Genomic DNA, 23,507 nt, shown 5'->3' with positions numbered 1-23,507 from the left:
TCCAAGATCTGGGTCCTTCTTGAGGCAACTAATTTTGCAGCTTTTAAGAAGCCAAGTGAAGTGAAGGTCATGCATACATACATTTCTCTTTGTGATTTCATATATTTTCTAACTCCTATTTCTAATATGGTTACATCCAATATGTGTATTATGTATTTTCATCTTGCCTTCATCATGACCAGCATAGATCTATGCTGATGATCGTGCCATTACCGCTCAAGCAGGGAGCTTAGAGATGGTTGAACAGAAGCTCTCTGAAGCTCTAGGTCAGTGGTTCTCAACCTTCCTAATGCCGTGACCCCTTAATCCAGTTCCTCATGTTGTGGTGACCCCCCAACCATAACATTATTTTCTTTGCTACTTCACAACTGTAATTTTGCTGTTATGAATCATCTTGTAAATATCCGATATGCAGGATGTATTTTCATTCATTTGGAACAAATACTCGATACACCCAAATTTGAATACTGGTGGGGTTGAGAGGAGGATTGATTTTGCCATTTGGGAGTTGTAGTTGCTGGGATGTATAGTTTACCGACAATATCAAAGGGCATTCTGAACTCCACCAAGGATGGAATTGAACAAAACTTGGGACACAGAGTTCCCATGACCAACAGAAAATACTAGAAGGGCTTGGTGGACCTTGGGTTTTGGAGTTGTAGTTCACCTACATCCAGATGTATCGAGACCAAACTTGGCACAAATACTCAACATGCTCAAATGTGGACACTGGTGGGGTTTGGGGAAGATACACCTTGACATTTGGGAGTTGTAGTTTCTGGGATTTATAGTTCACCTATAATCAAAGAGCATTCTGAACTCCACCAATGACAGAATTGGGCCAAACTTCCCACACGGAACCCCCACAGCCATCAGAAAATACTGTGTTTTCTAATTGTCTTTGGCGACCCCGCTGACACCCCCTCGCGACCCCCCCAGGGGTCCCGACCCCCAGGTTGAGAAACACTGCTCTAGGTGCTCTTACTGCCTATTGCAAGGAAAACCAGCTGATCCCCAACCCATCTAAAACACAGACATGTGCCTTTCACCTTAAGAACAGACAAGCATCCCGAGCTCTGAGGATTATTACCTGGGAAGGAATCCCACTGGAGCATTGCAACACACCCAAATACCTGGGAGTCACTCTGGACCGTGCTCTGACCTACAAGAAGCACTGCCTGAACATCAAGCAAAAAGTGGGCGCTAGAAACAACATCATACGAAAGCTGACTGGCACAACCTGGGGATCACAACCAGACACAGTGAAGACATCTGCCCTTGCGCTGTGCTACTCTACTGCTGAGTATGCATGCCCAGTGGGGAACACATCTCACCAAGCCAAAACAGCGGATGTGGGTCTTAATGAGACATGCTGCATTATTACGGGGTGTCTGCGCCCTACACCACTGGAGAAATTACACTGTTTAGCCATTATTGCACCACCTGACATCCACCGGGAAGTAGCAGCCAATAGTGAAAGGACCAAGGCAGAAACATCTCCAGCTCATCCCTTCTTTGGGTACCAGCCAGCACGTCAACAACTTAAATCAAGAAATAGTTTTCTTAGATCTACAGAGACACTCGCTGGAACACCTCAGCAAGCGAGAGTCCAAAAGTGGCAGGCTCAAACCCAGCACCTCAATCAATGGCTGATACCAAATGAGAGACTCCCCCCTGGGCACATAGAAGACTGGGAAACTTGGAAGGTGCTGAACAGATTGCGCTCTGGCACCACGAGATGCAGAGCCAACCTCAAGAAATGGGGCTACAAAGTTGAATCCACGACATGTGAGTGCGGAGAAGAGCAAACCACTGACCACCTGCTGCAATGCAACCTGTGCCCTGCCACATGCACCAGGGAGGGCCTCCTTGCAGCAACACCAGAGGCACTCCAAGTGGCCAGATACTGGTCAAAGGACATTTAATCAACTACCAAGTTTGCAAAATCTGTGTTTTTTTAATCTGTTTGTTTGTTTTGTTCTGTTAGAAATGTAATACAACTGTCTGGTTGCAGATGACACGATAAATAAAATCATGACCAGGACAGCCTTCCGTCTGGAAACGGATGTCCTCACTGTGGAAGAACATACGGATCAAGGATAGGGCTCCACAGCCACCTACGTATCCACCTCCAAGACATTACACTTGGAGGACCATCATCCTCGAACCACGAGGGATTGCCTAAGTAAGTAAGTCAATAAATATTCATTCAGGCACCCAAGAGATGTAAGAAAAAACAGGTAGTAAAATCCCATCTCTTGTGGCAACATTAAGTAATTCTTCATGAGGGCCAAGCTGCCCTGTTTTGTACGAAGCAAAAGCCAGCTGTCCCTTTCTTCGGTGGTGAACATCTCTGCGAGTGACACATCCCTAATACAACTGAGCAACTCAAGAGTTAAAGCTATTATCTCTTCCTTTCCTCTGCAAATATAATTAAATTCTGCTGAAATCCTGCCTAATGCCCTGAATCCAAGGCTGCTTTTGGTGCAAGCATGATGGGATGAGAGAGGCTGCAGCTTTTAACAGAGTTGGCAAAGCGGACTGGAGGAATTAACGGATCGAGTCTACGAAAGTGAGCTCTAATCAAGATCGCAAATAGACTTGTGAGACCAATTTAAAACATTTGTGAGACTCAATTAAAACATTCACAGTGTGATCACTCTATCACTGGGTCTGAAATTGGGTCTAAAATTCAATAACCTTTCTGGATTTGCTTCCCATGCCCAATGCTACACGAATTCTGGTTTCTTTGCAGGACTTGACTTGAATGTTCAACTCAGCAGGATTTTGTCTATGAGTTTTTTCCACGCTGGGGATTTTCAGGACAGAGTATTCGTATCAGGACATGTCTATGCCTGAGTCAACAGGGAAAGGTACAATTCCAATTTCACTTTAGTTCTAAAGTGTTGAATGCAAACTGCTTTTGCACTTTGAAATCAGTTCACAAAAAGGGGATAAGAGAAAGAGGAGAGAGATATAGAGACATTCTAAAGGCAACTAGAGACGTGCTTCTCAAACTAGGGATCGGGGCCCTTGGTGGGTTGCAATGGAGTGCCAGAGGGTCACCAAAGACCATCACAAAACACAGTATTTTCTGTTTGTCATGGGGGTTCTGTGTGGGAAATTTGGTCCAATTCTATCGTTGGTGGGGTTCAGAATGCTCTTTGACTGTAGGTGAACTATAAATCCCAGTAACTACAACTCCCAAATGTCAAGTTCTATTGTCCCCAAACTCCGCCAGTGTTCACATGTGGGCATGCTGAGTATCCGTTTCAAGTTTAGTTCAGATCTACAATTGTTTGAATTCACAATGCTCTCTGGATGTAGGTGAACTACAACTCCGAAACTCAAGGTCAGTACCCACCAAACCCTTCCAGTATTTTCTATTGTTCATGAGAGTTCTGTGGGCCAAGTTTGGTTCAATTCCATTGTTGGTGGAGTTCAGAATACTCTTTGATTGTAGGTGAACTATAAATCCCAGCAACTACAACTCCCAAATGTCAAGGTCTATTGTCCCCAAATTCCACCAGTGTTCATATCTGGCGTATGAATATTTATGCCAAGTTGGTCCAGATCCATCACTGTTTGAGACAACTGTGCTCTCTGGATGCAGGTGAACTACAATTCCCAAACTCAAGGTCAATGCCCGCCAACCCTTCCAGTATTTTCTGTTGGTCATGGGAATTCTGTGTGCCAAGTTTGGTTCAGTTCCATTGTTGGTGGAGCTCAGAATACTCTTTGATTTAGATTAACTCTAAATCCCAGAAACGACAACTCCCAAATGACAAAATCAGTCCCTCCCAGCCCCTCCATTATTCAAGTTTGGGCGTATTGGGTACTTGTGCCAAATTTGGTCCAGTGAATGAAAATACATCCTGCATATCAGATATTTGCATTATGATTCATAGCAGTAGCAAAATGACAGTTATGAAGTAGCAAAGAAAATTAATGTTATGGTTGGGGGGTCACCACAACATGAGGAACTGTATGAAGGGTCCGTGACATCAGGAAGGTTGAGAAACACTGAGCCAGAGAATGAGATGACAGGAGATTGGGACTGTCCTGGCTCAATCGGGACAGATGGAGGGCATGCTGTCTCAGCGAAGGGTGGATTTTCCTTTTATTACGGAAGGGCTTGTTTGAGTATTGCCTTGGAAAGCAGCTTTATGCTCCACTAATCCGAATCTTCCCTGGCTTAAGGAAACCCTATGAAACTCAACAGTAGTGTATATCAAATGGTGTTTAGATCTTGGTGAGTGAGATACAGAAAAACATTTGCACCTACTAATGCAGTGTTTCTCAACCTGGGGGTCGGGAACCCTGGGGGGTCGCGAGGGCGTGTCAGAGGGGTCACCAAAGACCATCAGAAAATATAGTATTTTATGTTTGTCATGGGGATTCTGTGTGGAAAGTGCGGCCCAATTCTATCATTGGTGGGGTTCAAAATGCTCTTCGACTGTAGGTGAACTATAATTCCCAGCAACTACAACTCCCAAAAGTCAAGATCTATTTTCCCAAAACTCCACCAGTGTTCACATTTGGGCATATTGAGTATTCATGCCAAGTTTGGTCCTGATCCATCATTGTTTGAGTCCACAGTCCTCTCTGGATGCAGGTGAACTAGAACTCCAAAAGTCAATGACAATGCCCATCAAACCCAGTATTTTATGTTGGTCATGGGAGTTCTGCATGAGAAGTCTGGCCCAATTCTATCGTTGGTGGGGTTCAGAATGCTCTTTGATTGTAGGTGAACTATAATTCCCAGGAACTACGACTCCTAAAAGTCAAGATTCTATTTTCTCGAAACTCCATCAGTGTTCACATTTGGGCATATTGAGTATTCATGCCAAATTTGGTCCAGATCCATCATTGTTTGAGTCCACAGTCCTCTCTGGAGGTAGGCGAACTATAACTCCAAAACTCAAGGTCAATGCCCACCAAACCCTTCCAGTATTTTCTGTTGGTCATGGGAGTTCTGTAGGCCAAGTTTGGTTCAATTCCATTATTAGTGGAGTTCAGAATGCTATTTGATCATAGGTGAACTTTAAATCCCAGAAACTACAACTCCCAACTGTCAAGGTCTATTTCCCCCAAACTCCACCAGTGTTCACATTTGGGCATATTGAGTATTCATGCCAAGTTTGGTCCTGATCCATCATTGTTTGAATCCACAGTCCTCTCTGGAGGTAGGTGAACTACAACTCCAAAACTCATTTTCTGTTGGTCATGGGAGTTTTGTCTGCCAACTTTGGTAGAGTTCAGAATGCTTTTTGATTGTAGGTGAACTATAAATCCCAGAAACTATAACTCCCAAATGACAAAATAAACCCCACAAATCCCCACCAGTATTCAAATTTGGACGTGTCAGGTATTTGTGCCAAATTTGATCCAGTGAATGAAAATGCATCTTGAATATCAGATAGTTACATTATAATTCATAACAGTAGCAAAATTACAGTTATGAAGTAGCAACAAAATAATTGTATGTTTGGGGGTCACCACAACATGAGGAACTATATTAAGTGGTCATGGCATTAGGGAGCTTGAGAACCTTGTGTTCTTGATCTAATGCGTTCTTGATCTCTGTCAAGCTAAATTTCCATCAAGCAAAATGGAAGCTACCAAAGCACGCTCTGTTGGGAAATATTATTTTGTTTGTTAATTGTATCTATTTTCCTGAAACCAATCAACAGGACTGCTGAAATGGATCAGGCAAGGCGATCCTGACTAATCTTAGTGATGTCGATTTCCTCGCTGTGCTCACGGCAACACCAACCCTTGAAAGGGCACAAAGAGATCCTTACACTGGAGAAGGCAAGCATATGTTCTTAATGAGATGATAGAAGAGTTCGATGCTTACATAACGGCACCCAAATATGCAAACTAAAAATAAATCCTGTTCGTGATCTTTCCAGTTTTGTACTGGACTAAAATAAATCAACCTAAGAAGACAGTTTGAAAAATAGCTCATCAAACCAGGAGCTGACAGGAAATATTCTGGGACAAACAGAATATGCAACAATCTCCAAACGAAGAATCAAAAAACAGGAACATACCCTATATATTTGAGTATAAGCCGACCCGAATATAAGACGAAGCGCCTAAGTTTACCACAAAGCAACTGGGAAAATGTATTGACTTGCATCCATGCCAAGGGTGGGAAATGCAGCCGCTACGGGTCAATTTCAAAATAAAAATAGATACCAATAAAATGACATTAATTGAGGCATCAGGAGGTTAAGTGTTTCTGAAACACTGCTCTAGGATATGGATTGATGGCAGCAAGCCCCTTGTAGGTTATAGGAATGGCTGTGTTTTAATCTAATACTCATCTATCTATCTATCTCTCTCTATATATAAATGCTCTGTGCGTAATGAGTACCTTACGAATGAACGAAATCACACCAAATTTGGCAACAAAACGTCTCACAACACAAGGAGTGACCATCACTCAAGAAATTATGATTTTGTCATTTGGGAGTTGTAGTTGCTGGGATTTATAGTTCACCTACAATCAAAGAGCATTCTGAACTCCACCAACGATGGAATTGAACCAAACTTGGCACACAGAACTCCCATGACCAACAGAAAATACTGGAAGGGTTTGGTGGGCACTGACCTTGAGTTTTGGGGTTGTAGTTCATAACAATAACAATAATAATAATAATAATAATACTTTATTTTTACCCCACTACCATCTCCCCAAGGGACTCGGTGCGGCTTACATGAGGCCGAGCCCAAATACAACAATACAAGCAAAACAGTTCACCTACATCTAGAGAGCGCTGTGGACTCAAACAATGATGAATCTGGACCAAACTTGGCACAAATATTCCATATGCCCAAATATGAACACAGATGGAGTCTGGGGAAAATAGACCTTGAAAATTGGGAGTTGTAGTTACCTACAATCAAAGAGCATTCGGAACCACCCGGATGACAGAATTGGGGCAAACTTCCCACACAGAACCCCCATGACCAATAGAAAACACTTAAGGCCATCCAGTTCAACTCCCTTCACCAAGGCAAGAAACCATAATCAAAGCCCTTCTGACAAACCATCCAGCCATAGATATCAATCGATAGATATAATTCTCTCACACACACAAATATAGATTGGAAAGGGAGCCCTAAAGAAGGACAATTATAAGTTGGATGTTCCAGAGTAGGCAAAAAACACAATCTCCACATCAACCCTGACAAAGAAACAGCAAGAAATACTGTTTACCCACAAGCATAAAGACATGACATATGTTAGAAACCAACACTTTCTCATTACGTTATTTTTCCAGATCACCACACCGGCCACAGCAACGTGTGGCAGGGGACAGCTAGTTATTTATATTTTTGTTATTTGGTTTTGTTGTATTTTGTGTTTTATTACTTATAGATGTGTTATTGTTTATTTCATATTCTGTATTTATTGTCTTGCACTTACTTGTATTATTTATGTTGTAAGCCACCCCGAGTCCCCTGGAGAGGGGGGGCGGGATATAAATAAATTTATTGTGGTTGTGAGAAATCATTTTATTAGTTTACTCACCTTTTCCCAATTTTTTTACTACCCTACTGGAAGTAAAATTATTATAATAATTATTATAATTTCTATTATAAAATTATTATTATTATTATTATTATTATTATTATTATATATCTTGCCACCATCTTCCTAGGATGCTTGGGAAGTGTTCAACTTGTAATTTTGTAATATGAAATCCAGCATATAGAAAGGAGGAAAGAAACAGGTAGAGAAGGAAGAAAGAAAAAGGGAAAGAAGAAGGAAAAGAAAAAGAGGGAAGGAAGGAAAGATGAAGGGAGGGAAGGAGAGGAAGAAAGAAAAGAAGGAGGGAGGGAAGGTTTGGCCACAGTCACTCATAAAAACACTGAAAAACACAGCGGAAGGGACTTAAAAAGCCCCCAAAAAACCATTACAACGCATGCACATAACCACATAAATACACATATACACAAATATATAAATACACACATATACACACACACAAAACACATATACACAGACTGGGCCACAGCAACACGTGGCAGGGAATGGCTAGTAAACAAATAAAATACATCAACATTTATGACAGTCGGGTACATTTTAAGTACTACAGGCAGTCCGCGAGCTACAAACATCAGACTTACAAATTAATGTATTTACCATATTTCTGTCTCATAGTTAAGAACGGGGCTGAGACAATAAGAAGTGAGAGGAATCCATGCCTCAGAGGAGAAATCCACTCCTAGAAGAGTTGTTATCATGGGGGAAAGGGGTCTCAACAGAAGCTTTATCACCAACCGTTGTTTCCACAACAAACCACATTTTGCAAAATCCAATTCTCACAGGGATGGAAAGTGAGGTGGAATCTTTTGAACAGGAGCATAGACAGCAAAGGAAACACCTTAGGGGTGTTTGCCCTTCCCTATGCTCTCCAAAACTTCTATCTATCTTATCTATCTATCTTATCTATCTACCTATCTATCTATCTAACTATCTATCTTTCTACTCATCCATCTATCTGCCTCTCTATCTGTTCATCTATCTATTTATCTATCTCTGTATCTCTGTATCTCTATATCTATCTATCTATCTATCTATCTATCTACCTATCTATCTATCTGGAGTTACACTTAAAAATGGACCTGTTCATACAAATTCAACTTAAGAACAAACCTGCACAACCCATCTTGTTCATAATTTGGGAACTGCCTGTGCCATTCAGATAATAGATAGACTGCAACGATGACAGTTGGCAACTGTTTACTGGCATTTTTACTCTTCGCCAATAGTTCCAATTCTATATTATCTGTAGAGTTATATCTCTCGACATTCAGTCCTCGTGACTTCCAAATAATAATTCTTGCATATTATTATAATTCTTGTATAATAGCCACCGTCCTAAATAGGACCTCTATATTCGGTCTATCTAATCTCAGATACTTTTGATTAATTAATAGCCCTCGGGAGGAGAAAATGGAGCTCTTACCTGGGATGTGATGGAGCAAAGACCGAAGGAAATGAAATGTGTTCTTAAAGAGGACGCAAACGAGCAAAAAGATGTAGGAAAGCATCTGGGTGATGCTGAGCGATAATCGAAGCGGATGGTCCCCGGTTACCCTTGAAACGCACTGCACGGTGCATCTGGCACCGATGGGAATGCAGCGCAAGGCTGGCTGAGCACATCCTTTCAGAATAAAAGCTGACTTCAGCTCTCTCTGTCTGCACAATGCCAAGTGGCATGAAGCTGCACAAACAGAATTGGCAGAAGCAGCAACAGCAGCAGCAGCATTGGGTAGTTGCGAGTTTTCCGGGTGTTCTGGCCACGTTCCAGAAGCATTCTCTCCTGATGTTTTGCCTGCATCTATGACAGGCATCCTCAAAGATTGTGAGGTCTGTTGGAAACTAGGAAAATGGGGTTTCTATATCTGTGGAATGATGTCTAGGGCGGGAGAAAGAACTCTTGCCTGTTGGAGGCAAGTGTGAATGTATTTATTTATTTATTTATTTAGAGCGGGGGTCCTCAAACTATGGCTCAGGGGCCGAATACAGCCCTCCAAGGTCATTTACCTGGCCCTCGCTCAGGGTCAACCTAAGTCTGAAAAGACTTGAAAGCACACAACAACAACAACAACAACAACAACAATCCTATCTCATCAGCCAAAAGCAGGCCCACGCTTCCCAATTAAACTACTAATAAGCTTATATTTGTTAAAATTGTTCTTCATTTTAAATATTGTATTGTTCTAAAATGTTTTTAAGATACATGCACTGTGCATAGGAATTCATTTATAGATATATATTTCAAATTGTAATCCGGCCCTCCAACAGTTTGAGGGACTGTGACCTGGCCCTCTGTTTAAAAAGTTTGTGGACCCCTGATTTAGAGCTTTTATAACCCGGTCTTCTCGACCTCCGAAGAGGGACTCAGGCTGGCTAACAACAGAAAATTCATATACAAATAAGCTAAAGCATGATAACATCATAGTACATTAGTACATTACAATACATTAAAATACAGACCAAATAATTACATACAGGCCAAGTCGTCAAGGTAATCACAAATTCATCATCATCATCTGCCCGTGTGGTCAACAGTTATTGACTCGATCATCATTCTGAGAACGCTATGTTCCAAAGCCAAAATTTTACCAGCTTTCTGAAAGTCAGGAGGGAAGGGGCAGATCTGATCTCCATCGGGAGAGAGTTCCAAAGCCGAGGGGGGCCACCACCGAGAAGGCCCTGTCCCTCCTTCCCACCAGATGTGATTGCAAAGGTGGTGGGACTGAGAGCAGGGCCCCTCCAGAAGATCTTAACAACATTGATGATTCGTAGGGGAGAATCCGTTTGGACAGGTAAACTGGGCCGGAGTCATTTAGGGATTTATAGGTCCAGCACTTTGAATTGTGCTCGGAAGCTGATTGGCAGCCAGTGGAGCTGGCGTAGCAGAGGAGTAGTATGCTCCCTGTACCACGCTGCAATTGGCCACATTGAGTAGGACTGAATCTAATTTGGAATGCGACTAAAATGATCAAGGGTCTGGACAACAAGCCCTATGAAGAGAGGCTTAAAGAGCTGGCCATGTTTAGTCTGAAGAAGAGAAGACTGAGAGGAGACATGATGGCCATGTATAAATATGTGAGAGGAAGTCATAGGGAGCAGCAGGCTTCCTTTCTTCTGCCCTGGAGACTAGGACACAATAGGACAACGGCTTCAAACTACAGGAAAGAAAGGAGATTCCATCTGAACATGAGGAAGAACTTCCTGACTGTGAGAGAGAGCTGTTCAGCAGTGGAACTCTTTCTCTCTATCCCAGAGTGTGGTGGAGGCGCCTTCTTTGGAGACATTTAAACAGAGGCTGGATGGCCATCTGTCTGCGGTGTTTTGAATGCAATTTTCCTTGGCAGAATAGGATTGGACTGAATGGCCCATGAGGTCTCTTCCAACTCTAGAATTCTATGATTCACACCTACCTCAAACGGAGAAGACTTCTTTCTCCCACCCTGGACATTCCGCAGATATATAAACCCCACTTTCCTAACAATTCAAAAATTACCTGTTCCAACTTACATACAAATTCAACTTGAAAACGAACCTACAGCACCTATCTTGTCGGGCACTGCCTGTGCCTTGGTTTGTTGCATCTGTACCATACACAATATTTAGGCATTTATTTGAGTTGAATGTAGCTCATCAGTTCTTTCATGCAGGATTGCAAGCATCACCCCTACAGTTCGTAACTTCATAAAGGCGGAAATAAAGAATTTGTAGGAATCGTAAAATTCACGATAGCAGCAACCCAAGCAACAATAGCCTTAGAATGGAAAGAGCAAAAGAAATGAGATCTTTAAAAATGGTATGCAGGCTGTCCTATCTGAACTTCGTGGCCATTATGGTACAGTAAAGAACAACTAACAACCAAATGTTTACCCCATTTTTAATTGTGCTGACTATGTTAGATGTTTTATTGTTGACCACACTTTTAAATGTACTTGTTTAGTGATTAGTTTTCTATGTTTTTATTTATTTTGATATTTAACTTCATTTGATTAATACAATGCTGTTATTATTCCATAGCATGTTTATTGTTGCAATGTTTTGGTACATGCCAGGCATTGAATATTTGCCTCCCTGGGTGGCGCAGTGGGTTAAATTGCTGAGCTGCTGAACTTGCTGACCAAAAGGTCAGCGGTTTGAATCCGGGGAGTGGAGTAAGCTCCCGCTATTAGCCCCAGCTTCTGCCAACCTAGCAGTTCGAAAACATGCAAATGTGAGTAGATCACTAGGTACCGCTTCAGCAGGACAGTAACAGTGCTCCATGCAGTCATGCTGGCCACATGACCTTGGAGGAGTATACGGACAATGCCAGCTCTTCAGCTTAGAAATGGAGATTAGCACCAACCCACAGAGTTGGACACAACTAGACTTAATGTCAAGGGGAAACCTTTACTATGTGTAAACCACCCTGAGTCCCCAAGGGGAAATAGGGTGGTCTAAAAACAAAGATTATTGTTTTTGTTGTCGTTATGAATATTTATCAGATGATATGCTTCAAGACGGCATCACTGAAAAGAGAATTAAATATACGAATGGACAAAGTAGTAGATAAGTATAGAAATATAAAGCATAGGAAAATGGGAATCATCAGAATGTTATGAGAATTATAGAAAAACATTTCCTAACGTGACTGTGACAATGTCATAATTTACTTATATAGCCATATATATATATTCATTGCTTCACACAAAACATTTCACTCACATAAACAGCTTCATTCATATCCACATATCACTCATACACATAAGTGAACAGATATTGCCATTTCCTATCCAATCCAGCGCCGTTACCTTCCCACCAAGGCAGTACCTATTGATCTACTCATATTTGCATGTTTTCGAACTGCTAGGTTAACAGAAGCTGGGACTAACAGCAGGAGCTCATGCCTCTCCTCGATTTGAACCTGCAACCTTTTGTTCAGCAAGTTCAGCAGCTCAGTGCTTTAACCCACTGCACCACTGGTATGCAGTCATTCCGGCCACATTACCTTGGAGGTGTCTATGGAAAACGCCAGCTCTTTGACTTAAACATGGAGATGAGCACCAACCCCTAGAGTTGGACACGACCGGACTTAATGTCAGGGGAAAACTTTTACCTTTACCTATCCAAATCCAGAGACTGATTGCTTGATGGTGACTTTTCTTTACTTTAGAGCAAGAGGAAAGCTTTGCACTGCACTGAGCAAATAAAACTTATACGTATCTCCAAACTGGTGATAACCCTTAAAACCCAGGCAGGCTCCGACAGGAAGATCGGGTCCTTCAGATAACCTGGGCCAAAGCCATAAAAGGTTTTAAAAATCAGAACCAGCACTTTGAATTCTACAGAAAATTCTATACCTGTGTGAACGAAGGATCACTTTCATGCATTCACTCCCAATTAACCAAAGGCATACCTGTGCTGGGCAGCTCCCCAGAAGTGGGTTTTACATACATATAATTAGGACACTTCATAATCAATAGGGACCAGAGACCTTCTAGTTGTGAGATTTTTTGAGCCAGGTAGTGTTTCTGGTTTATGACAAACACTGAAGGAGGAACAATGGGATTGAGGCGATTACAGGGGATCGTAATTCCCAACTAAGCCCGGCTGATCAAATGTGGCAGCTTAAAACCCAATTAATTTTCACTTCAAACCTCACCCACTAAAAGAGAAAAGCTGATTAGAAAAGGAAAAGCAGCAGCCGGATCTTTCAGGAAGTGTATTCTTCAATATGAATGTATGTGTGAGCATGTGAGTGTGAATGTAAATCAACAGTTACAACCATTGGGTTGCTGTGAGTTTTCTGGGCTGTCTGGCCATATTCCAGAAGCGTTATCTCCTGATGTTTCACATTTTGGTTTTAATTGTTTTGCTTTGCTTTGGTAAAGAGCTCAGAAATGTTAGTCTTAACAAACTACAGCTTGCAGAATCCACCCACGAGCAAAGGTAGAAGACAGTAAAGTCTCACTTATCCAACTTTCACTCATCCAACATTCTGTATTATCCAACACAGTCTGCTTCCCGCCCGGATCCACAGCTGTTTCAATACATTGCGATGTTTTGGTGCTGAATTCATAAATACAGGAATTACTACATAACGTTATTGAACTGCTTTTTTTGTTGATTTGTTGTAAAACATGATGTTTTGGTGCTCCATTTGTAAAATCATAACGTAATTTGACGTTTAACAGGCTTTTCTTTAATCCCTCCTTATTATCCATCATTTTTGCATATCCAATGTTCTGCCGGCCCGTTTATGTTGGATAAGTGAGACTTTACTGCAGTTCAGAGAGCTATGGTCCAAAAAAGTTACTTTTGCAAACCCTCCTGGTACACAGAGATACACATAGCAGTTGTAATCGGTGGCCTGGAAAATTGTGGAGAGCAGTGAAATACCTGCAAGTGAGGGACATGCGGTGTTTCTCATGAGTTTCAAAATTGTGTAATCCCGGTTGTTTCAGCATCTGACAGCTACATAATGATGATGTGGTGAAGGTTTTACGGAAGGACCAACCTTGTTTGGCCAAGGGAACCTTTGGCTATCTGTTGCAATAAGATAAATATAATTCCTATAGGCAACGTGAGGAAAATAAAATGTTTGTTTGACAAAGGCTTTAACCTGAATGGCTTTGTGTCCTTACCTATACAATTACAGAAATGGTGGACTTAAAATATATGACTTGGTAATGGTCATTAAAAAGGTTATGGATGCCAACTAGAAGTATTTGAATCTTAGTAATTTTCATTGTCTCCCAATTGAAAACTTTTGGACTCTAATATGCTTAATTTATGTCTGCCTTTACAATTTCTGAACCTAAGGCAAAACAAGGGCTCATGCAACGCACTTAAGATACCTATGCTTAAGTGGACCTAGCAAGCATAGGTAGGTCTTCTGCCACAACGTTTTTAGCTTCCCACAAAAGGAATATTCATCGAGAACACTATCAGACTATTCCACTTCTTCTATCCTTAAAAACATTGCTTAATTTACTATCCAGCATATACTGAACTGCGATGCAGATATTTACATCCAATATTATCCAACTGCAGGTCCCCCAACAGAAATGATCTTTTGACATTCCTCTTGCAAGGACAGGAAAGATCCACCATAATCAGAGTAAGCCTTTTTATTCGGAAAGCTATCAAGAAAAGAGCACATTTCCTAAAAGAAGAACCAGGAAAATAAGATTCTGAACTGTAAATAGAAGATTGGCTGCTGTCTTCTCGTTTGTGCCTTGTCTTTTATGCGTGTTGTATTTTGAAATGGTCATATGACTGGTCAAATAAATAAATTATTATTATTATTAGAAACACCACAAGATGAGTCCACAGCAAACACTCTGCTGGCTGTTGAATTGGATCACACGTCGGACACTTCCCAAGTGTCTAGGACTGTGTGATGTATCCGTGAATAATGTGTGAAGACCCCAGTAAGGTGACCTTTTGCAGCTGGCAGATGGTAATCTTGTCAGCGCCTATTGTATTTAAGTGCAGGCCAATGTCTTTAGGCACTGCACCCAGTGTGCCAATCACCACTGGGACCACCTTTACTGGCTTGTGCCAGAGTCTTTGCAGTTCGATCTTTAAATCTTCATATCGTGTCATCTTTTCCAGTTGTTTCTCTTCAATCCTGCTGTCACTTGGGATTTATTTATTTTATTTTATTTTTTGCTCGTGTCAGGAGCAACTTAATGTTTTATCATCCTTGTGGGAGCCTTCTCTCATGTCCCCGCATGAGGAGCTGGAGCTGATAGAGGGAGCTCATCTGCACTCTCCCTGGATTCGAATCTGCAACCTGTCGGTCTTCAGTCCTGCCGGCACAGGGGTTTAACCCATTGCGCCACCGGGGGCTCCTGGGATTACCTGGGATTGCAACATCGACAATCCATACTTTGTTTTATTATTATTATTTTATTTTTATAGTTGTTGTTATTATTATTATTATTATTGTCTGTCCCACGGAAAACACAAATGCTTAACTATCGCTTGATTGTGCATGTTCTGTACCGTAGTCTCTCTTATCCGACCTTCGCTTATCCGACATTCTGTCGTATCCAACGCTCCCCTTTTCCTCCAGCATTCCCCCTTCAATTAAAGGAGCACTCCCCAACTCTCTCCCCATTCCCCGTAAGTGAAAAAGGCAAGACAAGGAAGAGGAGGGAGAGAGGAAAGGGGGGGGAGCCGGAATGGAAGCGGAAGCGCCCTCCCTCCTTCCCTCTGTGATTTCCACGCTCCTCTTCCACATCCGGGCACTTCCTGCTGGTCCACTCTAGTCCCAAGGCATTGCCTTGCCAAAACCCTTTGAGTCCCCCTGTTTGTTAGTATTCTAGGTGTCTAGCACCTCATCAGAGAAGTAACAGTAGGAGACTCCATATTATCTGACATTTTTGTTTATCTGACATTCTGCCAGCCCATTTATGTCGGATAAGCGAGAATCTACTATAATAGCTTTAATTTGGGGGGAAACTTGACAATAACACCGTAAGGAAAAATGTGTTATTAAAATGTGCATGTAAAAATAATAATAACAAAAAGTAGTAATGCTAACAATACTTCTAGGCATTGTATAAAGAAATGAAAGAAAAATTTCCCCAACTTGGAAGATTAGTTTCCAAGCGCGATAAGAAAACAATATTTTGTTGAAGGCAAGATTTGAGCAACCGTGTGAACAAGCAATTTTCAGATGTAATTCTAAACTTCTTCCTTTTTCAAAATTTTATTTTCGTTTTCCAAATTTTTGAAACTGCTTAGGAACAAGTACAAAATAATGCAATGTACCGTAAGAAAGACCCGTGTGACAATTGGTTACACAATATGGTTTAGAGCAAGCATGGGCAAACTTGGGCCCTCCGGGTGTTTTGGACTTCAACTCCCACCATTCCTAACAGCCTCAGGCCGCTTCCTTTTCCCCCTCAGCCACTTAAGCGGCTGAGAGGGAAAAGGAAGCGGCCTGAGGCTGTTAGGAATGGTGGGAGTTGAAGTCCAAAACACCCGGAGGGTCAAAGTTTACACAAGTTTACACAAAGTTTACACAACAAGGGTCAAAGTTTACACAACAAAGCTTTCAAAACAAGTAAGAACAGCAAAAATTCAATGCTATAGTGTAAAAACAGTTAACAACCTAACATATTACATAATTAATAAACAATTACTACAATTTATTGGGGAAACACACAGAATTCTCCCAATTCTCTCTTGCTACATAACACTAGAATAGGATACTGTAATTAACTATTTTATAATCGCAACTTATAACTGTGAGATATAAACATAGAAGAATCAAAGCACGTAAAATGTGCTTTCATTCTCGATTAACACAGAGCAGATATTCAATTCTACCCGAGCGAATCATTTGCCAGGTGACGCATTTTCACTTTTCTTAGGGCCTGCGATCATAAAGAGCCGGTGCCTGACGTTTTCTCTTTTCGAAATCAAGTGCTGTTCAATGGAAGAAGCCTCTTCGATGATTTCATTGAGTTTCTTCACATAAGAAGCATCCCTTGCGGATTTCTCACTTCATTGAAAGGAGGAGAAAAGAATATTGTTAACATGGGTACCTTTGATGTGTTGTCGAAGGCTGTCATGGCCGGAATCACTGGGTTGCTGTGAGTTTTCTGGGCTGTCTGGCCATATTCCAGAAGCATTCTCTCCTGACGTTTTGACCATATCTATGGCAGGCATCCTCAGAGGTTGTGAGGTCTGTTGGAAACTAGGCAAATGAGGTTTATATACCTGTGAGATGTCCAGTGTGGGAGAAAGAACTCTTGTCCGCTAGAGGTAGCTGGGAATGTTGCAATTAAACACCTTGATTAGTATTGCAAAGCCTTGCAGTTTCATGGCCACCTTGAGTACACAAGCAGACAAGAGTTCTTCCTCCCACCTTGGACTTTCCACAGATATTATGTTGCAATTGGCTACCTTTATTAGTATTGAATAGCCTTGCAGCTTCAAGGCCATTCAAAGCCGATCAAGGCGGCCAATTGCAACATTTACACTTGCTTCAAGCAGATAAGAGTTCTTTCTCCCACCCTGGACATTCCACAAGTATAATGTTGCAATCAGGGCCAGCTAACACCTCCCAACAAACGATTTCCCCAGGTGGGAAGCAGCCAGGCTTTGAAGCTGCAAGGCCATGCAATGCTAATCAAGGTGGCCAATTACAACATTCACACTTGCCTCAAGCAGATAAGAGTTCTTTATCCCACTCTGGACCTTCCACAGGTATAATATTGCAATCAGGGCCAGCTAACACCTCCCAACAAAAGATTCCCCCAGGCAGGAAGCAGCCAGGCTTTGAAGTTGCAAGGCCAAGGCCATGCAATGCTAATCAAGGTGGCCAATTGCAACATTCACACTTGCCTCAAGCAGACAATAGTTCTTTATCCCACCCTGGACCTTCCACAGGTATAATGTTGCAATCAGGGCCAGCTAACACCTCCCAACAAAAGATTCCCCCAGGCAGGAAGCAGCCAGGCTTTGAAGCTGCAAGGCCATGCAATGCTGATCAAGGTGGCCAATTGCAACATTCACACTTGCCTCAAGCAGACAGGAGTTCTTTCTCCCACCCCGGACCTTCCACAGGTATAATGTTGTAACCATGGCCAGCTAACACCTCCCATCAAAACATTCCCCCTGGCAGGAAGCAGCCAGGCTTTGATGCTGCAAGGCCATTCCATGCTAATCAAGGTGGCCAATTGCAACATTCACGCTTGACTCAAGCAGACAAGGGTTCTTTCTCCCACCCTGGACATTCCACAGATATAATGTTGCAATTGGCCACTTTGATTAGTTTGAATGGTCTTGCAGCTTCAAAGCCTGTCTGTTTCCTGCCTGGGGGAATCTTTTGTTTGGGGGAAGACAGGGAGAGAAGTCAGCCATGGCAGAGCACTAACTTGGACACAGCATACTATTGGAGAACACAGAAATGCTGGACCGCTCTAACAACTACCATGTCGGACTACACAAAGCAGTCACTGAAATCCACAAGCATGTGAACAATTTCAACAGAAAGGAGGAAATCATGAAAATGAACAAAATCTGGCTTACAGTATTTTCAAAATACTCAGAAAACAGGTAATTCCAGACAGAAAACAATCTAGGTCAGCTAACACATCCCAACAAAGGCATTCCCCAAGCAGGAAGCAGCCAGGTTTTGAAGCTGCAAGGCCATTCAATGCTAATCAAGGTGGCCAATTGCAACATTCACACTTGCCTCAAGCAAACAGTTCTTTCTCCCACCCCGGACCTTCCACAGGTATAATGTTGTAACCATGGCCAGCTAACACCTCCCATCAAAACATTCCCCCTGGCAGGAAGCAGCCAGGCTTTGATGCTGCAAGGCCATTCCATGCTAATCAAGGTGGCCAATTGCAACATTCACGCTTGACTCAAGCAGACAAGAGTTCTTTCTCCCACCCTGGACATTCCACAGATATAATGTTGCAATTGGCCACTTTGATTAGTTTGAATGGTCTTGCAGCTTCAAAGCCTGTCTGTTTCCTGCCTGGGGGAATCTTTTGTTTGGGGGAAGACAGGGAGAGAAGTCAGCCATGGCAGAGCACTAACTTGGACACAGCATACTATTGGAGAACACAGAAATGCTGGACCGCTCTAACAACTACCATGTCGGACTACACAAAGCAGCCACTGAAATCCACAAGCATGTGAACAATTTCAACAGAAAGGAGAGAAATCATGAAAATGAACAAAATCTGGCTTCCAGTATTTTCAAAATACTCAGAAAACAGGTAATTCCAGACAGAAAACAATCTAGGTCAGCTAACACATCCCAAAAAAGGCTTTCCCCAAGCAGGAAGCAGCCAGGTTTTGAAGCTACAAGGCCGTTCAATGCTAATCAAGGTGACCAATTGCAACATTCACACTTGCCTCAAACAGACAAGAGTTCTTTTTCCCACCCTGGACATTCCACTGATACATAAACCTCACTTGCCTAGTTTCCAACCGACCTCACAACCTCTACCTGCCATAGATGTGGGCAAAATGTCAGGAGAGAATGGTATAATTTTATGCTAGTGCCCCTCCAATGTTCTTGTCCCAGGAGTCCACCCACCCACCCCCACCGCATGAAGGTTGGCTTAATTTCCTATCTCTCTATGAGTTTGCCCTTACAATTAGTTCTCCCCCCTTATCTCACCCGGAGTTTTAAAATCATTTTATGTACATGCGGCCCGCCCTTTGTTTGTCTGCCATTATGCTTAGTTCTTATGTTTTGTGTACATTGTTTTATATGCTTTGATGTTTTATATTTTACTGTTATGTTGTTTATTCGATTGTAATTTGTATTGTTATATTGTAATTTTTGTTCGGGCTTGGCCCCATGTAAGCTGCTCCGAGTCCCCTTTGGGGAGATGGTGGCGGGGTACAAATAAAGATATTATTATTATTATTATTATTATTATTATTATTATTATTATTATTATTATTATTATTATTATAGAACATGGCCAGGCAGCCCGGAAAACTCACAGCTATCCACCTTTGATTTCTACAACTTTTGTCAACAATTATAATGTGGAATCAGGTCTTTCCCCTTTTTTTTGAAGTGTAGCATTCTATTTTAAAGAACTTTAATTCACTGTAAAAATAATGCAACTACTTGTAAGGTTCATGCAAGGAAGCTGGAGCAAAATCAAGTGGTGTGCTTTTGCTGGGAACATGACCCCACCCAGTGGCTATAGTGACAAATTCAGTCTTGAAATATATTGTAAATCAGTAACTATTTGCAGCGATATCAAACAGAAAAATCCAAACACACCCAAGGGAGGAATCCAGTTCATGGATGTATGTTGTTGCATATTGTTACTTTTGGAGTCAACACTTCCTCCAACTGAAGAGCATTTTCTGGCAGTGTAAGTAAATATATATTGTTAATGAAAAGAGAAAGAAGTAGATCAAACAGTATACTTGCCTTAAAATGTGAGCATATTGTGAAAGCAAAGCGCTGATCTCTTTGCTTGTGTCTGTGAACAGAAGTGTTGTTTACATGAGAAAACAGATATAAATATAGAAGTGAAAAAGAATAACGGGTGTCTGATGTCCTTTTGAAAAACCATTACCATTCAGCATGGTGTCCAGGGTTTCGCTTTTGGGTTGTGCGGGAGAGGATTCGGAGAAAGAGGCGTCTTTCTTTTGCAGGATTTCAAAGTCCTCGCTCTATTAAAATCAAACCAACCACAGAGAAATTAGCATCATTTTCTAGCCTTTGTAGCAGGTGGACTGGCTGTTTTCAACACCCACCCACCTCATATATCATTTTTGAAATTGCTCACCTTTGCTTCCTTTTGACGTTTACTTTTCTTCTCCTCTGACGGCCCAGGGTTACTAGTCATTGCTGCCTGAGAAGTGTTGCGTTTGAGAAATGCTGCCTGAGAAGTGTTGCGTTTGAGACACAAAAGCTTTGTTTTTATGCTGCTGAGAAATGAAAACACATGTGTTTACAACAATGTAACTGCAAAAAAAGGATCATTCACTTCCCCTTTTCCAATCCAATAATGGACACAAAGGCTTCTGGGGGAAAGTAACAAAATAACTTAAGACGATTGTTGTTGTTTCCAACTTAACGGCGACCCTAAAGCAAAACCAGTCATTGGCAGGATTTGCATAAAGATTTGCCTTGGCCTTCTTCCGAGGCTGAGAGAATGTGATTTGCTCAAAGCTTGGACTACTGTAATGCACTCTACTCAATTGGTCCAACGGGCGGCCGCCATGTTGTTAACTGGTGCTCCTTACAGGGAGCGGTCAACCCTCCTGTTTAGGGAGCTCCACTGGCTGCCGTTCATTTTCCATTCCCAATTCAAGGTGCAGGTTCTTACCTACAAAGCCCTGCGTGACCATATTTCTGTGTACAAACCCACACGATCTCTTTGATCGTCTGGAAAGGTCCTGCTCGCACTCCCACCACCATCACAGGCACTATTGGTGGGGACGAGGGAGAGGGCCTTCTCGGTGGTGGCCCCCCCCCCCCGACTCTGGAACTCACTTTCCAAGGACATCAGGCACGCCCCAACTTTGGCAATCTTTAGGAAGAGCCTGAAAACGTGGTTGTTCCAATGTGCCTTCCCAGTATAAGGAAACCCCCAGCATTATGTCCCTAATTGCACTTTATTAGTGATCTAGAACTGTCTGTACACCCCCCATTCTTTTCAGAAATTCTATCCTAGTTATATTTCAGCTGGTCTTGCCCAGCATTATTTTTTAAATTTTAATTACTACATTTGGCCCAGCCATCGGTTTTTAAATGTTATTGTGTTATTGTTGATGTTTACTGCCTATTTTTGTTTATGAGTTTTATTTTATTGTTTTGTATTACTGTTGTTGTTGCTTTTGCTGATGTATTGTGGGCTTGGCCTCATGTAAGCCGCACCGAGTCCCTTGTGAAGATGGTAGCGGGGTATAAATAAATTATTATTATTATTAAAGCGAGCCAATGTATTCGTATGGAGGATTCAAACTAGTCTCTTAAGTCTGATCCCAATGCTGGGTGATAATATCTTTACATCTTAATCAAGATAAATATAATAATATACTAATAGAAGTAAAAATATATTGTTATATTATAATAATATGTTGTTATAATTATTATGCTTCAGTCATAAACATATAATGTTAATATACATTATCTATATAAATAAAAATGTAATGTTCATTTGTGGGATTAACATAACTCAAAAACCACTGGATGAATTGACACCAAATTTGGACACAACACACCTCTCAGGCCCACAAGTGACCATCATTCATAAAAACACTGAAAACACAGCAGAAGAGACTTAAAAAGCAAAAAAAAAAAAAAACCAAAACATTACAACGCCCACATTTTAATACTGGTGGGGTTCGGGGTAGGATTGATTTTGTCATTTGGGAGTTGTAGTTGCTGGGATTTATAGTTCACCTATAAGCATTCTGAACTCCATTCAATGATGGAATTGAACAAAACTTGGCACACAGGACTCTCACAATCAACAGAAAATACTGGAAGAGTTTGGTGGGCAGTGTCCTTTGGTTTTGGAGTTGTAGTTCGCCTACATCTAGAGTGTTGTGGACTCAAACAATGATGGATCTGGACCAAACTCTACACGAATACTCAATATGCCCAAATGTGAAGACTGGTGGAGTTTGGGGAAAATAGAATCTTGACACATGGGAGTTGTACCTTCTGGGATTTATAGTTCACCTAAAATCACAAAGCATTCTGAACCCCACCAATATTCACCTACATCCAGAGAGCACTGTGGACTCAAACAATGATAGATCTGGGATAAACTTGGCATTAATACTCAATATGCCCAAATGTGAACATTGATGGAGTTTGGGGAAAATAGACCTTTACATTTGGGAGTTGTACTTGCTGGGATTTATAGTTCACTTACAATCAAAGAGCATTCTAAATTCCACCAACGATGGAATTGAACCAAACTTGGCACACAGAACTCCCGCTTAAGCGAATTTATAGTTCGCTTAAGCGGCTGAGGGGAAAAAGGAAGGGGCCTGAGGCTGTTAGGAATGGTGGGAGTTGAGGTCCCAAACACCTGGAAGACACAAGTTAGCCCATGCCTGTATTATAGACATATGAAGTACCACTGGAACTGGCAATAACACTTGGCTCCTTCTCTGAGGGAGAAGAATGAGCAACATGAGGAGAATGAGGTTTTCCTTCCTTTAGCCCCGCCTCCTTCCATAGGCGGCTATGGAAGCTCAGGCCACGCCCCCTTCCTGGCTTTGAGTGACAGTTAACGGTCGTCTGGAGCCAGGGCCTTTTTGGCGGGAAAGTCTCTCCTCAGGAGGGAAAATGACTAATGCAAATTAATAATAATAATAATAACAACAACAACAACAACAATATTTTAAAATGGCAGAAAGTTGGCATCTTGAGCCATCTTTTAAAGCAGATCAATTAATAATGATGATCATTATAATAATATAGTATAGAATCATAGAATCAAAGAGTTGGAAG

At 41.7% G+C, this 23,507-nt stretch overlaps 1 protein-coding gene and 1 long non-coding RNA gene across 3 annotated transcripts in view; both read right to left on the bottom strand.

The window, feature by feature from the left end:
- Window positions 1-23,507, bottom strand: part of BCO2 (beta-carotene oxygenase 2) — an 82,557-nt gene that overhangs the window by 18,664 nt on the left and 40,386 nt on the right. Inside the window, exon 1 of one of the 2 annotated variants that reach the window (XM_060787031.2) lies at window positions 8,985-9,241. The exons of the other annotated variant lie outside the window; for it this stretch is intronic. Coding sequence (XP_060643014.2) covers window positions 8,985-9,069 — 85 coding nt within the window. The 5' untranslated portion in view covers window positions 9,070-9,241. Of the gene's footprint in view, window positions 1-8,984; window positions 9,242-23,507 lie in introns of those variants that run through there. 2 annotated transcript variants of the gene reach the window in all.
- Window positions 20,316-21,229, bottom strand: LOC137097519 (uncharacterized). The gene is made up of 3 exons (XR_010910248.1): window positions 20,824-21,229; window positions 20,611-20,707; window positions 20,316-20,514 (listed from the first exon to the last, which is right to left on the bottom strand). It is a non-coding gene; the product is annotated as an uncharacterized lncRNA (long non-coding RNA).

Source organism: Anolis sagrei, chromosome 7 (assembly GCF_037176765.1).
Source record: "Anolis sagrei isolate rAnoSag1 chromosome 7, rAnoSag1.mat, whole genome shotgun sequence".
NCBI lineage: Eukaryota > Metazoa > Chordata > Lepidosauria > Squamata > Dactyloidae > Anolis > Anolis sagrei.
This window is presented reverse-complemented; position numbering and strand designations above follow the sequence as displayed.